This window comes from Hirundo rustica, chromosome 13, assembly GCF_015227805.2.
Source record: "Hirundo rustica isolate bHirRus1 chromosome 13, bHirRus1.pri.v3, whole genome shotgun sequence".
NCBI lineage: Eukaryota > Metazoa > Chordata > Aves > Passeriformes > Hirundinidae > Hirundo > Hirundo rustica.
In genome coordinates, this window is record NC_053462.1 from 17,398,431 (window position 1) to 17,415,798 (window position 17,368).

At 46.0% G+C, this 17,368-nt stretch overlaps 1 protein-coding gene across 5 annotated transcripts in view; it reads left to right on the forward strand.

Annotated features, from left to right (window-relative positions):
- Window positions 1-266: 266 nt before the first annotated feature.
- Window positions 267-17,368, forward strand: part of LRRK1 (leucine rich repeat kinase 1) — a 73,051-nt gene continuing 55,949 nt past the window's right edge. For 2 of the 5 annotated variants that reach the window (XM_040077371.2, XM_040077375.1), the window contains exons 1-2: window positions 267-384; window positions 2,969-3,177. In XM_040077371.2, the coding sequence (XP_039933305.1) occupies window positions 3,111-3,177 (67 nt within the window). In that variant the 5' untranslated portion in view covers window positions 267-384; window positions 2,969-3,110. Of the gene's footprint in view, window positions 385-2,968; window positions 3,178-3,975; window positions 4,130-14,256; window positions 14,365-17,368 lie in introns of those variants that run through there. The other 3 variants (XM_040077374.2, XM_040077373.2, XM_040077372.2) reach the window with 3 other exon arrangements.

Genomic DNA, 17,368 nt, shown 5'->3' on the forward strand with positions numbered 1-17,368 from the left:
TCCCTCCACCTCCCGGGCCGCGGAGCGAGGCGTGCGGGCGGCGCCGGGCGAGGAGGAGAAGGAGGCGGTGGCGGCGCCGGGAGCGCCGGCCCGGGGCGCAGGAGGTACCGAGGCTTTGCTGCCGCTTCTCGGGCACCTGCCCCTCAGCCAGGGCAAGTCGGTGTAGGGGGCTGCCGGGGCGTTTCAGGTGGGAACGAGGGGGGAAAAAAACGCGTTTGTTTTTAAGGAAAATGAAAGTTCGGAGGGAACTTCGCGGGTGGAGCGCGGCCGCCCCGCCCGGCGGGGACGGAGAGCACCGGGACTCGCTGTGAGGGGACGCCCCACCTCGGCAGCTGGAAAGCGGCTGGAAAGGCTTGCGAGACCCCCCCAAAAACGGCGGCTCAGGTGTGGGAGAAGGGGATGGCTGGGTGCTGGCTGCTCACCCGGGGAGGAGGGATGCGGGTCCCCCGGTCGGGGGCTCCCTGGGCTGGCTCTTGGGTCCCGGGCTCGCCATCAGCCCCGCCGCGACACCGGGCCTGCCCACCTGTCCCTCAGACCCGTGGTGATCCCAGCCCCAGGCGGGATTGTCAGAAACAACAGGTGGTTTGGGTAAAGCTCTGAAGTTTTAACAGAGTTTTGTTTGTTTGTTTGTGGGGGGGGGGGGGGGGGGGGGGGGGGGTTGTTTGGTTTGGTGTTGGGTTTTGTTTGGTTGTTTGTTGCTTTTTAAAATTAATTAGGGAGTGATTTTGGGGCAAACGATGATGTTTCTGTGGGCCTGGCTGTTTTCCGGCACAATGCACAGGGTAGGACTGGGCGGGCTGTTGAGGTGGAGAGGAGGTGGAGGTTCAGGTTAGCAGGTGTCAGGACTGGGAATGTGTGAAATGGGATGAAAATCCTATTTACACGTCTTCAGGTGTATTCTGCAAGGGGTTTCTCCTTCTGAACCAGATCCCGCAGAGCACATAGACTCCCTACATCAAATCCACACGTGGTGTTTGTACGTGTTACGCTTGTGTGCACCTTGCTTGAGGTAAAGCTCTGTAGGGTTTTTTTAAATTAAGTACGAAAGGGTCCTGAAATATGGAAAACATGTTTATATGGGCATTGTGTGGCAGTAACACACATGGCTACAGCATTCAGTTATTTGCAGTTAAAGGGAGCTGATAACCAGGGCCACACCACTATTTTTCCTAAAAGTTATTTTTTCCTTTCACTTTATACGAGGAAAGTTTCAGCCTGGGGAATAGGCTGAGCAGAGAGTTAAAAATCAGGAATGGGATGGTTTTCAAGCCTCAGGGGTCCATGCTGACCCCCGTTCAGAGTTTCTTGCACAGTTGCTGTGGGTGCACATGGTTTGTCCCCATCTCAGAGCAAGGAAGTGCCTCGGAAACCATCATCTGCTGCAGAGCTGGTGTGTCAGAGTGTGCATGGGGAAGTGTTCACTCCCTGGAGCTGCTCAGTGCATCGAGAGCACAGGGCAGGCAGCTGCTGGAAGCATCACCTCCCCTCCATCGTCAGTGTTCACAACCTGGAGGGCTCTGGGGAGCTGTGAGAGCCTCCCTGATGCCTCTGCCTGGGGTAGCTCCTCCTGCCGGTGTGGTCAAGGGAAGCTGAGACCAGGAGAAGCTGAATCTGGTGAGGCCCAGCACGTTCCAGGGCAGAATTCAGTCCTCCACCAATGTGACCCAATTCACCAGTTTGTGGGTTTGGATCTGGGATTAGGGATCACTTCCACCTCAGCCTCCTGCAGCACCCAGTGCCCAGACTGGGGCACAGGACTGTCAGTTTCAGCTCTTGCTGCCAGGCACTGCAAAGTCAGTGTCAGCAGAAGCTGAGTGCACCTAAAATTCAAATATTTGCCTAGATCAACTGAAATAGGATGCAGTGATTTTTAGTGTTATTGGCTGGTGGTTGAAACCTGGTGTAAGGAGGGAGGAGCAGAAATCTTCCTGGAGGGTGCTGATGGGTCAGCATATTTTTATATTCCCCTTGGCCTTTGATCCCAGTTCAGGAAGCCAGCTCTGCCTGGGGAGAGTCAGGGAAGATCTCGGGCCTTGCTGGCTGGAGTGGGAGGTGGGTTATGAGCTTTGCTGAGCTAGAACCTCAACCCAAAACTTCATCATCGCATACCAGACATGAGAAGAACCAGTAAGAGTCAGTTGAGGGGCATCGTGTTACATCTGAGAGGCATTTACTGAATGAAACTGAAAGCAGAAGATGAAGGAGCTCTGATGCTTGTTGGAGAAACGCTGCAAATCCTCCAGGAGTTTGAACCTCTGTATGAAGAGGTTAAGGTGTGGCTATGCAGCTGTGAAAAGGGAAGGAGTTGGAAATGCCTCGGGAGACTGAGCTGTGCAATTTTCTTCTGCCTGTTATACCAGGCAGTTCACAAGAAGCCAACCTTTAATAGCTCCTAAGGGCCTGATTTACCTCCCTGAATGAAGAAGCTTGATGCTTCCAGGGTGGGAGGGTTCTCAGAAAGGACTGGGCAGAGGGGACAGGAGCTGATGTGTTTCTCTTTCTACAGAGGATTATCTCAGTAACCACATCAGTATTTTTCAGTTTCTCAGAGTCTTACAAGAGCCGTGGTTGTCTTTGTGGGTGGGAGAGGTTTTGAGGTTGCATTTAGGATTTTTCCAGCTGCACTGCAGGGTTTCAATGGTCTGCCTTTACACCAGCTTGTGGAGAATCAGAAACTGCAGCTGTGACCCCTGCCCACCCCCTTGTCCTCTGCCCAAAAACTGAGCAGCTTTGGTGGTGAAAAATTAGAAACATTATCTTTCTGTCAGTGCAGAAATTGTTAGTCTCCTCTGTTAATTCATGTCCTGCGCTTAACAAACCTATTATGAAAATAATTATATTTATAGGAAGATAAGTGTATTTCTGCAGTGTGACATTTGGCCAACTGTGTTAATAGTGGAGAGGGACGAACATCTCACCCTTTCTGTAGCACAGCGATTAATTTGTTTTGTTGTTTATTTTTAAACAGAATAAATGATGTTTCTTCAGGATGGTGCTCACTAGCAGCCTCTGCTCCTGGATTCACGTGATGGGGATTGTCCAGCTTTGACAACACTGCTCGGTGTGAAGTGGAAAGTTTGTCTGTAGGACCTTCACAAGTGTGACCCAGAATGTACTGGTGTGTGGGAACGGAGGAATCCGCTGTTTGCAGGGAGAGCAACATGGATCCACAAAATGGTAAATAGGAGGATTTATTTCTTTCCTGTTCAGATTGGGAGCAAAATGTTTTAAGAGAACTGAGTAGCAGGGCTGCTACTGGGCTCTGATGAAGTTTAAAAATGAGAGGGTTTTTTGAGCCCAAATTTTGAAAATTTACAGCTCTAGAACAAGGAATTTTACTTCCAGGGAGAAAGACGTTGAACTATGGAGGTGGTAAGAATAGCATTCCCCTGAAGATGGATCTTCTCCAAAGGCCTACGGAATTAGTCAATATATGTATCATGTCTCACCAGTTCCTAAATGTGTTTTACAAGATCTGTGCTTTCTCAGTGTGTGGATGCAAATATGTTCCCAGTAACTGATGCAGTGGGTATTCAGGGTATGAAAGCTGCTAAAATCAGAGCATCCCTTCTCAGCCTGAACACATATTAACCTGCTCCAGTTTTACCCTCAGCTCCCATTCAGTGGCTTGCAGTGATTTCATGTTAGGCTAGATTAGAAGATTTGTGTTTATGTAATAAAGAAATTCCCCTTTTGGAAGGGACATATGCTTCAGGTTGCTTCCTGTGAATTTTTTATTTTTTCCCTGAGCAGGCAAATTATTTTTGGATGGTTTCTCTCGCTGCAGCCCTCAGCTTGCAGGCACTGCTGCCTTTCTCTGAGTCAAACCCCAGTTATGTTTCTGCAGCAAGAAATAGCCTCCTGTTCTTGTGTAACGGTGTTCCCCCCTTGCAGCAAGTGCTTCATTAGGAGGCAGCATCTGCGTTTGAAGTGTGGGAAGAAGGTGTGTTTGACGCTTTGTAGTGAGTAAGCAGGCTCCAGCAGAAGCTAATGTTTTTGCAGCCTTATTTTGGATTTTATCAGCAACTATGAAGCAAAACCTGATAGTTTATTCAGAGGCCTCCTTGTCTTGTTTGAAGACGTTTCTCGCCAGCGTCACGGGGAGCTCTGGGAACTCTTTCCTTTCTCCGTACGTATTCGGCTTGTTCCGTGATACTGATTTTTTCTGTTTGCTTTTGGTAATTGGCGTTGTACCTTTCTTGTAACGCTCGGTTATTGAATATTCTTAAAATTCTTAAATTCTGTCTTCTGAGTTTCTCTCTGGAAGAAATTATCTCCGCTTGAATACTAAGCTATAAACCATGAGAAGAATTTTAATCTGCGCTAACTGTTCGGAATTGCTAAATTTTTGTTCTGCAGTAGTGATCTGACAAGTTTTCTCACTGCTTAAAGATACAGCAAATAAATTATTGTAGGAGTGAATAATGAAGTGAAAAGTGGAGTAGTTATATTTTCTGCATTTTAAGTTCAGGGTTTTTTTGAGAACTTTATTACACGTTGCTGTTACGTAATTATATTCAGTTATAGTGGTTAGCTGGAAGCATGCAAATCCCAGTGGTGGACTGTTCTATATGGGTATTTCTGGGTTGCATTGAAATAGTCTACAGTGTTGGAAAACTAGGAAGGGGATCCTTGGAAAGCTTAAGATCCCTGTACAAGGCACCGGTACTGCCTGGGTGGATTTGCTCTTTATCAGGGTATTGTACATGCTTAAGCTCATTGTTATTTCAGGATGGTTTGGGTTCTGCCAAGAATGATTGTCATTAGCAAACTGCTCCACTCCCCAAGTTGGCTGGTCCCTGTTCTGCGCTCGGATCCCAGATCCCGTTTCAGGGGCTGCAGCAGGAGCACGGTGACTCACTCAGCCTCCACATGCCAACCCATTGTTTACAGCCTTCAGGAACAATGTGGATGCAGCCTCCTGCTCCCATTCAGCGGGAGCTGCCGGGAAGGGGAGTGAGATCCCAAAACATTTCTTTCATGCCGACGATCTCATTAGTGCTCAGAGCTTGGAGTCTTTTTTTTTTTTTTTTTTTTTTTTTTTTTTTCCGGGCAGGAGGGACCAGCTTGTGGCTGTAGGGGGTTTAACCAGAGCACGGTGGTGCCAGGGGCTCCGGGATGGGTCAGTGGGATCAGCAGGGCTGGAGGCACCTTCCCTGCCTGGAGCAGGTCCCTGTGCACCTTCATTATCTGAAGCCTTAGGATTTTTAGGAGGTTTTTTGGTTTTGTCTTCCTGGCATCTACAAAGCCCTGGCCAGTTGTGTGTGGAGAAAAGGTTCACAGCATGCTTGTTAGTTGGAAAATGTAACACAGGGTGCAGGGGATCACCTTGCTCAGGTGTCTCCTCTGCTGTTCCTCCCTCTTGCCTGTATCCCAGCAGGATGCCAGCTTTCCCTGTATCCCAGCAGGATGCCAGCTTTCCCTGTATCCCAGCAGGATGCCAGCTTTCCCTGGGGGTGCGTGAGCTGTGTGGCAGAACTGGACCCTCTCTGCCCTCCAGGGATGGTGCTGGGCTTGACTTTGTGGTGCTGAGCCCTCGGAGGGGATTTGTCACTGGAGAGCAGGATGAGGCTCCCTTGTGGCTGCACCCAGTGTCTCCCTTGCCTCCTCAAACCCTACTTCTCCTCTCCTGTATTTTTTTGTCTTGTCCTAATTAGAAGAAACTGAGTGAGGATCTGGGGGTGGCTGCAGTCTCTTATGAAGTACAGGTTTTGGGGTTTTTTTAAAACTTGGTTAAAGAGCTCTGCATAATACAGAGGAGGTGACACGATGTAAATTTTGTACAATGGAAGCCCAAAGCCAGTGATTTATAGATGTATAGAAAAGTATAAAGATTTACCACCTTTCTATGGGCTGATTGATTTCTTTGAATCTTAGAAAATTTCACTGGTAGGGTTTAATTCTTGCGTGTTTTTTTAAGAGACAGTTCCTCAGAGGTGTAGGAGAACAGTCTTTGTCTTCTGGAACATAAGGGTACTTGTGTTAAAAAGCTAATCTCCTTCTTACGGTGAACTTTGAGCATTCATATGCCACTGGCGTGTGTCTCAGAGGTGGGATTGGATTTATCCTTCAAACATGCCAGGGGGTGTCTCTTCTCTCCTGCTAAATCTAGAAATGAGCACTGAAGAGGGTGGAAGGTGTCTAACATTACATAATTAGGGGCAACAATGCCAAGGAGAGATGCCTGAAACTTTATAGTGGCTTTGCAGATATTAACTAACTGCACCTTCACAACTTCTTTGGAGGCAGATCAGATGTAACTTGGTGACTTTCCACTGTCCAGGGACAAGGGAAAAGGGACCTAGATCTTACATGAGGGAGCAAACAAGTAGCCAGAGCATATGACTCGAGTTGTCATTTGGAGTGGACCAGAGGCCCCTAAGCTGTGCTTTGTGGGTGCTGTGGTGGCCCTACAGCTCACAGGGCTTGCTGTTTTATCAGAAAGAAGCTGCCCACATTGGCAATGACCTTTGCAACCCCAGCTGGGCCATGGCTCAGCTCAGATCTGACTCACAGGGAAAGCTGCTGCCTGCCCCTGCTGCTTCCTGAATCCTGGAAAAGTCTCTGCTGTGAGTAAGGGTTGAACTGGAAAAGCCAAAGGGTCCTTTAACAAGAGGGACTGCTCAGGGACAAATGCAATCTTATAGGAAAAGTTTCACAACGGTTTGAGTGGGGGCAGTTCGGGATTAGCTGAGAGCAAATGGAGCAGTTCATCCTCCTGGGACACAATTTGTGCCTCCAGCTTTGCTCCTGGTTGGCATCAAGGCAGGATGTGTGCAGAGGTGGACTTAATGCTCCTGATGGGCCCCTCCCAACTCAGCCTGTTCTCTGATTCTACCCTTTCCTCGCAGTTCTGCACCATTGTTGCCTTAAACGCGAAGGGCAGGAGCTTGCAGCGTGAATAACTTTGTTTAAAAATCTTTCCTGCTGCATAGAGGAGGAAGGGAAAATCAGCAGCACTGATAGCAATTTGTTCCTCATGAAATCACCATGCAAGCCTTAAAACCTTCCCATCAGCCGTGTGTGGGGACAGGAGCAGCAGCTGGGCCTTGGGACATGTGCTATATAACAGGGGGAAAGTACTCACAGCCTCTGCCCTGCTTTTTCCATCCACACATCACCCTGTAGTAACATTGCCCCGAGTGTTCTATGACAGTGTGGGGTGAGAAGGGCAAGGAGAGGATCTGGGAGGTGAACTGAGCACACAGAGCACTGGAGAGCTGCAAAGTGTGCCAGTCATGTGAAGTTCTCCATAACCAGACTAAATCAGCCTTGAAGGTTTTCTGGTTTTCTTCCTGCTTGTTAAGCTGTGAGTAAATTCGAGTCCAAACAGCAAGCTGAAAGGGTTCCTAGGAGCTCAAAAAGCAGAAAATAGAACAGGTTTTGTATGTGAGTCAGTCTCACTGCAGAGTGCCCTGCAGAAGGAGAAGTAGGAAATGCTCAGCAGGAATAGGAAGTACACCAGTAAGGCAGTAATAGGCTTGTATTTTTAAATATTTAAATAAACTCTTCATACAGAAGTGGTGCAATCTCACAAGGGGCCAAGGGCTCCTGCGGAAGGCTGGTCTGCAGCTGAACATGCCTGTGGTTAGACTTGCCCTCCTGTGCAGGGCTGGGTGTTACAACATCTCTCCAAACCCAACCTGCATTTCAAAAAGGGGCAAGGAATGCTGAGGCATTTACAGTTTTCCTGACAAAAACCATCAAAGCCAGCCTGCTCTTGAACTTGAGGGCTGTATCAAGGAGGGCAGAGCTGCTGGGAGAGCCAGTGGTGCAGTAAAGACCTTGGGAAGTTAATTGAGCAGAGAGTCTGACCTGAGAGCCAGTTTGATTTACAGGCAGCAGTAAAACATTGATCTTTATCTGAGCTGCATCTGGAATTATTTGCTGCTTTACAGCTTTATTTTTACACCTCCATGTTAAAATGTATTTCTGGTGCATTAGACTGAAATGTAACTTAGGACAACTCTATCAAGAAGCCTGGAAAAAACCAAAGGTAGTAAAATTCTTTGCCCATAGAACTTGTACACAGGGAGTGCTTTACAGCGTTCCTGAGGTGTGATTTATGAGGGAGCTTTCAGGTGAGGGTTGATTCTGGGGTCATAGAACTGCTGTCCTCTGGTTCAGTGGGAAAAAAGCAATTGATAGTGTTGACACCAACTCAGCCTTTACCAGGCCTGTAATTGATGTATTGTTTTGACAGAGATGTTGCAGATGATTTTGTACTTGCCTTAAGAAAATGCTGTGAATTATGGGGTTTTATCCTCCCCAGAGCCTAGGAGGGCCTTATCCAAAACCCATTAAATTCTTTGCACTGGCATAATGGGATCTTCAGGGATCCTTACAGCATTGAGTCTGTGGTTTGTTTGTTTTTCACTGCTCTGATCAATAATGGAGCTGCCAGGGCTGTGCTTGCAGGAGGCAGTGAGCTGGGAGGAGCTGTTTGCATTGCAGATGGGGAGGGGGGGATGGATTTTATACCATTCGACTCCCAATCTGCTGTATAAAATCATAGAATCATGGAATTTTTAAGGCTGGAAAAGACCTTTAAGGTCACTGAGTCCAACTGTTCCCCCAGCACTTCCAAGCCCACCATTTAACCGTGTCCCCAAGTGCCACATCGACACAGCTTTTAAACCCCCCCAGGGATGGTGACTCAACCATGAAGTCTGCCTCTTAATAGGTTCTGTTTCAGATTTTACATCAAGTCAGGCTGATATTTCATTCCTTCCCTTAATCAAGTCTGTATGCTCATTAATGGGTCAGCAATTGCTTATTTGCATGATTATGTTTTACCACAGCAGCAGCTCTTTTATGTAAGCTGCTGATATTTTCACAACAGAAATGTCTCCGTGTTTTTTAATTTGTGCCTTGCCCTCACTTTAGAGGACCTATTTAAAAAGTCTTTAAGTCTTAGGAAAGGCTCTCACCCTTCCAAAAGCCCTCCTGCAGTCAGAGGGACTCTGGGAGTCAGCAGTTCGTGTTGCTGGCAGGACTTGGGGTCTGCCATGGAGATGTACAGTGGGAAAACCTGGGGCAGATCCTCTCTGTTTTGGCTCTCCCTCTGCAGCTGGAGAGGGCAGCAGATCCCTGGTGAGCTCCAGGAACTTCTCATCTGCCAAGACAAGCCCCGTCAGTGTCACCCAGGGGTGAGGGAAAGGGTCAGTCTGCCACAGGAAGAGTGGTGGAAGGAGGTGGGAAGGCAGCTGGGAGCTGGAGGAGCAGCTTCATTTCCTCTCTAACAGTCAGTGTGTGGCTCCCAGGCATAAAGGTTGGCATTTCAGATACTGCTGGGGAAAACTCAGTCCCAGGCTGTCCCCAGCTCTGTGCATAGCTGAAAATCACGGAAAAATAATGAACCAAAGCAGTGACTCAAACAAGAAGTCTGGATAAATTTAGCTCAAATATTCTTGGTATGTTTGTGGTCACTGTGGAAATTGCATCACTTCTTGTTTTAATGATCAAAATATTGCTTGGAAAACTGGCATGGCTACCCGAGAAGAGCTCAAAATTAAATCCTTTAAAAGCAAGTACGGCTTTGGAATTGCCTCACCTGCAGTTAATTGGTTTTTGGGGGTTGTTTGTTTTATTCCCATCTTAGTTAAGGAGTTTTTGGACTGGAGGTTATTGCTGCTTAATTGAAAAGCCATAAGGTTTAGAGCAGATACACTCTGCAGCTTGATTATCTCCTTCATGTAAAAGTTCTGTCTGGGGAGTAGGATTCAAAAAGCGTGCTGGTAATTGCTGAAGACAAGACCTCCTCCAGAATCTGCCTGCACGTCTTTCTGTCTTTCACATCAAAGAGCCTTTGAAAATGCTTTTATTTTTGCATCAAACAGGAACATTTTAATTTTTTTTTTTTTTACAGCACTAATGGACAGGATCCCTTTTCTGATCTCATACATAGCCGGAAAAACAAAAAGCCTGGCTCCTTTAGTGAGCTTGTAATGCTGGCCATAATTCTCCCATGTTTTGCCACTTGGACCTTTCACACAGGGGCAGGGTGGGAACAAAAGCTGCCAAATCAAAGCTGTTTGCATGGACAGGACAAGGTTCCTGGATGCAGTGGATGAGAGTTTGTCAAAGGTTGGTGGGAAGGGGATGAACAGTGCCCTGCCTCATTTTGCTCTCTCTGCCTTGGAGCAGACATCCAAAAATGCTGTGAGCTGCAGCGGGGTCACAACATGGACACAGGAGCCTCCTTGTCCTTGGGAAATGCTCGCATTGAGTTCAGTAGAAGCTGCAGTGGAGCCTCATTTTCTTCACTGTTTTGTGTGGATTTTTGTTTTCTTTTCCAGACTAACCTATCCATCCCGTTCCCCCCAGCTCTCTTCCCAGCACTGCACTTCCCTTGGCTCTGCTGCTGCCAAATTGTTCCTTCAAGTCTCTTCATTCCAACCATATCCAATATCTTGATTGTTTTATTTTTTTTCTCTGCATGCAACACTTTTACTTAAAGAGATCCAGAGTGGTTGTCTTAGTGATAAGTGGGAAATGAGGGTAGCAAGGAGCATTTTATTAGTCAAGCAGACACACTAAAGAAGCTCACTGAACTGTGTCTAACATGTACTAAGCTTGGATTTTGCTGCGTGGGATGTTTGCCCCCTCAAATCTCTTGAAAGGCTTCTTCCTTTAGATGTGTCTCCTGAACCTATCAGTTTTTTTAATTAAAAAAAAAAAAAAAGTATTCTGTCATTCTCTGAACTTTAGTCAGAGTACCTGGAGGGAATCTGTGGGTCAGTGTCCTTGTGTCACACTCCTACACCTTGTTTTTCTGGAGAGACAGATTTTGGCTGCTTTTGTGCTCTTATTTTTGACCAGCAGTGGGGCTGCAGTGCTATAGGTGGGTTTTCCATTGAGGAAGGTGTTTACATCTGTTATTAAAGTGAAACACAAGCTTAGGAGCTGCTTTTCCCAGCTCAGAGAAGGTGTGGGATTGCTGGATGTGTCTTTGATGGAACTGGTAGAAGATTTGAGCTAAGAAGAGACCTGAGCAGAGACCTTGGGCCCATCTTACTCTCACACACAGCAAATCCCTCCTGAGCCCTCCACATGTAGCCTCTTCCAGCTGGGGCTAAAAGCATTTGCTTCTTTCTAAAGCAAGTTATAAATATGTGTCCAAGCAGCAGAAGAGGGCTGGCCATGAGGTGGTGCTTCCCCAATGGGAATAATTAGTGTTTTAATTTTTTTAGAAGAAGAATTTTGGGCAAGTTATTTCTCTGAAAGAGAGAAAACATTGGTGTGTGGGATTTTTTTCCCTTCTGATGAAAGCTTGAATGTTGGGGAAAAGGTTCAGAAAAAAGTTATCCATTAAATTTTATTTTGTGGAGTTTCAAATGGAATCCAGTCTTGGTTTCATGGCTGTAATATTTGATTCAGTTGGACAGGAATGGTCTCACTGGAGACACCTTTCATCATTTAACAATCCTCCCCTTCCAGCCATGCCTGGAAACGAACCCAAAGAAAATCCAAAAGCGTTGTCGAACTTCTGCGTGCTTAATGTATATCTTTCAATTTAAAATCTGGAAAGCAAGAGTGGCATAGCTGGCCTTGCCTGCAGAAGCACATTTCTGAATGATTCAAGCTGTAGGATGGGAACCAAATCACTGAGGCCAAAAGACAAAAATAGCAACTTTCACTCCAGAGCTGAGTCATTCGTATTTTCAATACAGCAACTCTCTGGCCATTTGGAGCTCTCAATAGCTTCTCTTTGGGGGTGGAAGTTAACAGCATCACTGTTCTCTGTGGGCTTTGCTGATCCTTTGCCCCCCGAAGAGGGCATTGCTGGAGGGATGGGGGGTATTCCCACCTTCTGTGAGAGGCAGTCTTTGCCCTGTGCTTGATGGAGGACATCCCTGCCCCGAGGGAATCACAGCCCTGCTTCTCTCCCACCAGGTGCAGCCCAGAGCAGTGGGAGTGGAGCTGCACTTCACAGCCAACCAGTGGGGAACATCCTGTCCTCTTGCAGAGCAGAAGCACTTTGCAATCCCTCTTTCCTTTTCCATGGATAGCTGCAGGTGTCATCGGTGACCCTGGATCTGTTTTGCCCTTCCCAGCGTGGTTTGCACAATGCCGTGATGGGTTTGTTCTGACAGTCATATTCCAGTGTAATTCTTTGTGCTCTCTCTGACCCCATGGCCTTGTAGAGCCCTTGTGCAGCCTCTTTTGTACTTCAGCAAAGAAAAACCAACTCGGTTTTGTCTTAACTTCTTGGACAATACAAACAATTCTCAGAGTCCCAGGAATTTGGGAAGTGCACACACGAATGCAGGAGCCTGCCCAGATCTGGCAGTGCTGGCGCTGCCCGCTGATACTGCTGAGTCCCAGTGTTATCAGGATTTGAGGCTTTTCTGTTCCCTCTTCCCTCATTATCCTGGATGATGAAGAAATGATTGTGTAAGTGTGGAGCTAAAGCCTTTGGTGGCGTCTGTTTCTCATAATTCTGTTCTGGAGCCCAGTGAACAGGCAGAAATCCAGAGCATTTTTCCACCCAGGACTTAATATTTTCCTTTCAGGCTTGCATTAGCAAATGCTTTTTTTCCTTGCAGGTTAAAAGTATTAAAAATAGAAAATTTCCAATGATTCTGGTGATAATTGTTCACTTTACACAACTGTGCCTAAAATTGTCAGCATGCCCTGGGTGCTTGCTGGAAAATGTTCAGTGCAGATCAGCACGATGCATGTGTGGTACTGGCATGTAAACAATTTCAAAATACTTCCAGAATCAGCAATAATAGTGGAAAAGATCCCTTCAGCGCTGGACTTTTGCCTTTGAAGCATTTCTCTGTGTTTCATATCTGGTTTCTTTTGGGGTTTTAAGTCTCCTTTTGGGGCAGTGAGCATTGATTTTGAGCTCTGTTGTAGATGCGGGTGGCTTTTGTGCTCATCATCTTTTCCAGTGCCTTTGGCAGGCAGAGCTTAGTGCAGAGCCACTCCTTTAATTAGCTGAAATAAAGGATGTTTGGGGGAAATGGAACCACAGGAAATAGGCAGAAAAAGTGTGTGGAGAGTTCCCACTGTCCTGAGAAGCTGGCACATCCAATTTGTTGTGGGAAATATTAATTAGGGTCAGAGGGGCCATGACCCAGTTCTGGCGCAGGCTCTCCAGTGGGGATTTGGAACTTCCCAGATAAACCATCTCATTCTCAGTGTCTTCTCACAGGGGGATTTATTGGTAGTTCTGGCCATTTTTGAATCCTGACAGGAACATTTTAAAGCAGAATTGGTTGAACCACATGTATTTCACCTGCATCTGAGAAAAGGTGAAGCAGATCACTGGCTTCTTGCTGCAGGAAGGTTTTGAGCAATCTGGCAATCTGGGCAGGTGGGGGGCACAGGAGATCTTGATCTGTGGCTTTATCTTCTAAGAAATAAATGAATTAAATGAATGAACTAAATATTTTAACTTTTTTTTTCTTTCTTTTTTTTTTTTTTTTAAGACAGCCTTGAAGTGTCAGCTAATTAGAGAAGGAATAGAAAAGATATCTTTGCTTCACAAAGCATTTTTACCCACTTGGGCTGACTGAAAAATCTACTTCTTTATTTTTTATTGAAGAACCCAGAGTTTTGTGTTTTCTTCCTGGTTTGGGATGGGATTTTCCAGTATCTCAGAAATTTCCAGAGGACTGAAAGATTATTCTTACCCATGTAAATGGGAAGTGCAATGTAGGGCAGATCCCTCATCCTTTAAAATCGCTGGAGGCTTCCCGTTGGCTGCTGCTCAGTTTGTTAGCCTGAAGTTTTCCAAAGCAGCACAAGATGCATGATGTCTGTTGCAGAGACTCAGAAACAACATGGCTTTCTATTAATTTTGCAAACCAGCTGGGCAGAGTTTTTGTGGAGTAGTATTAAAAAATGTTCAGTGACACCGGTGAGTTTGGGAGTGTTTGGAGGTGCTGGCTTTAAATACTCTGCACATCTTCAACCTCATCCCTGTCCCATTTTTTAATCCGTGCTGTGGCAGCGCTCAGAAGTCAAAATGGCAAAAGATAAAGCTGGTGAAGGTTAGCTGTAGCCATCTGGTGCTGTTGAGGAATTAATGTCTGAGCTCAGCCCAGAGAGGCTCCCTGCCCACCCCCATCCCCTCATCCTCTGCACAGGAGGCTTGGATTTCGCTGTAATGGGACATGGGGATGAAAATATCTGTCAAGGCTAAACCGTGGTAGTTCATTCAGACAAAGGAGCAGCCAGACAGCCATTCCATCCAGTGGCCACTGCAGGAGCTGCTGGTGCTGGAGCAGAGGTGGGTGGTTATCAGTCCCAGGGATTAACAGCTGAACTGGGCATCGCTGGATGGGATGCTGTGTTAGAGCAGCAGCTCGATTTGCTCCCCACTCTGGAAATACCTGCGCACATTATGACAAGGTCAGTACCGGTTTTCAAGTTGTATTATTGTTGCAATTCTGTTTTTTGGAGGAGGTTAGCTTCCTGATTTATCCTGGGTAAAGTATCTAATTTATATCTTTCTCTGCTAAATAAAAACATCCTACCTAGTCTGCCAAAGAACTGCTGGTTATAGCAGGGCCTAATGTAGCATTTACAGACTCTTGTGAGTTTTTGTGTCAGAGATGCAGTGATTTGGGCTATAAAGACAATAATCATCTGTGCATTGTGCTGCTTTGTTATGCAGCTGTTTGCTGATTCACAGCACTGACCTGCAAACCCTCCCCTTGTACTAATGGCATACTGTCAGTTTAGAAATTTTAGAGGGTTTTTTTTCCACCTGCTGTAATAATAAGGCCTGTGACAGGGTCTAACTACACATGACCCTAAAATTCTCATGGTAGTCTTTATTACTAAAAAGGGTTATTTTTATTTTGTTTTTCTGAGCTGGGTCAGCAGTCTGTTGCACATTAAAAGTGATACCTTATGCCCTTTTAATGGCAATAAAATAACTGCTTTTTTATTCATAACCTCTGGTTTCATTGGGATCATTTTTAAAAGAAAATTAGTCTTGCCCTTAGCTTTTTTAAAGGGTTGTTACGGCAAAGCCAAACTTAGAAGGTATTTCCAAGGTATAAATCATTGAAATCAAGAGAGAAATAATTCCAAAGTTAGGGGTTTTTTTGTAGAGGCTGTTAAGTGGTGTGAGGAATAGATGATGGATGCATTTTTAGTGTCAGCAGATGCCTCCCCCTTTCTCCTCACAAACAGCCCTGGGTTTGCTTTTTTAGCAGAAAGCAAGCAAAGCAAAGAAGCTGTGGATCTATGGGGAAGTTAAACAAATATGATGCAGAGATGTAGAGATTGCACATTGGAGAGTAAACTCCACGACTTTATTTTCATAGATATTCAAAGGTGTTAGAGAAAAGAAACACCCTCAATTCAAATAGACCTAATTTATCTGCTTTTTGGTGCTTTGGGGCAGCCCAGAGGAACCTGTGCCAGCACAGGAACTGCCCAGGTGTGTGCGCAATAAAGCAGAAACTAAAAAAGATGGCACTGGGTGCGTAAAGGTTCTGGGATAGTACAGGAATATCCAAGAAGTCCTGCTGGGCTATCATCCCTTGCTGAGCTGGTTTGCACACAGCAATGTGCATTGTGCAGTAACACAGACCCTGTTGTGCAAAGTGCAGGGGCCGGTTCCTGAATCCATAAAATCTAAGAATTAAAAGCACTTTGCTGCATCCCAGCTGAAATGCTCAACGTGTTGCACAATCAGGTCCAAAAACAGAGGTTCAGTGTTATTGAGCTCCAGTATTGCTCTCCTATCACATTGCTCCAGGCTGGGTATGGGTGAGGTGACCCTGACAGGAAAGCCGTGGAGAGCTCAGGCAAGGAGCAGGACACATGTGAGGTTAAAAGCAGAGCAGGATTTCTTTGGATTTCAGCCCAGATTGCTGCTAAAAATGGCTGCTGCATGTATTGGCAAAACTTTATTCCCAGCCTACATGAATGCCACTGCTGATGATAGGTCAGTCATGCATCTTGCAGAAATAAGAGTGTTTAGTCAGTAAAATGTAGTTTTCCTCATTTATTTCCCCCCCACTGGTGAGTATAAATTAAGCTTATAGAAGATGCTGGTTCTTAATTTGCCCCTGTATTTCAGAAGCCAATATATCATTTTCTATGTCACCAGGAAGTCTTCTGTGAACTGGATAATTTTGTTGGTGAGATGCTTATCTTTGCCTTGGATGGCATTTGTGTTTTTTGGAAATTTGGGAACAGGTAGCCAATCTTCTCTCAATTCAACCTCTGAAAGCTCTACTAAAATCTGACAGCACCATGTGAGTACAGCTGTTGGATGAGGGCAGACTTTTTTATCTGTATCTCACCAGATTAGCTCTTTTCAGGCTTTCAGTTGATAGTCACAAGGACTAATTTTGCTGGAGAACTTTGGCAGCTTCTTCCCTCAGGCCTTAAGCAGGAGTTCAATTTACTCTGCAGAATGGAATCATAGAAGGAAGTTTTGGTGTAAGAAATTTAAGAGATGGGTAACATTTTCTTGCTGCTAAGAATATTTAATATAAAAATATTGCTTTCAAACAGTAGAATTGCCCAGATTCCTTACACTCAGTGAAATATATTGAATTCTACTTGATGGACGTTCGGATGTTCGAAACGGAGCAATTTTGATTAGATCAGTAAATATTTGCTTAAAACAAGACTGAAATTGAGTTTAAGGACTAAAATGACTATATTCAAGACTCTTCTGGGAATAAACTCCATGGAGCCAGCTGTGACCTTCCAATTCCTGGAAATCCCAAGATTGTACACCTAACTCATGGCCAGCCCATGTTCTTCCAGTGCTCGTGGCACCAGGGGCTGTGACTCAGCCATTGCACTACAGAGGACTTCAGAAATTGTGAGGGGGCCAAAAATGTAAGGGGAAGCCCAACAAGTTGGCTGAGTTGTTTTGTGAAGCAGTCATTTGGAAAAACCTAGAAGTGGTTTTGGGATTAGGGTCAAGTAGGCAGAGTTCCTCCTTCCCTCAGTTAAAACCCTGTGACCCTGCTTGTGCTGGTTTGAGTGGGGCAGCTCCAGCGGGAGAGGTGGAAAATTCTCCTTTAAGGAGAGTTCTGTGTGGGGGAGGCTGGCTGGAGACCTCTCTGCTTGAGAGGGATGTGACACCAGGATCTGATGAATCTCTGACCATGAGATTCATGTATCTCCACCCTCCCACGATCTAAAGTCAAAGAGAGATGGTCCTGCTCAATGCCTCGGCAGAAAGGCTGTGCTTTTACATCTGGAATGGCTGCAGATGTGGGCCTTGAGTGATGGTCCCCAAAATCAGGATTGGGGATGGAACTGAGTAAAATTTGTCCCTCCTTTCTGCAATTTGTAGGAAGCAAATTGAAGTTGCTCTGCTCTGTCAGCCCTGGTGTGCTGGGCTCCTTGAGCAGGAAGCTGAGGAGCTTTCCAGCTGTTT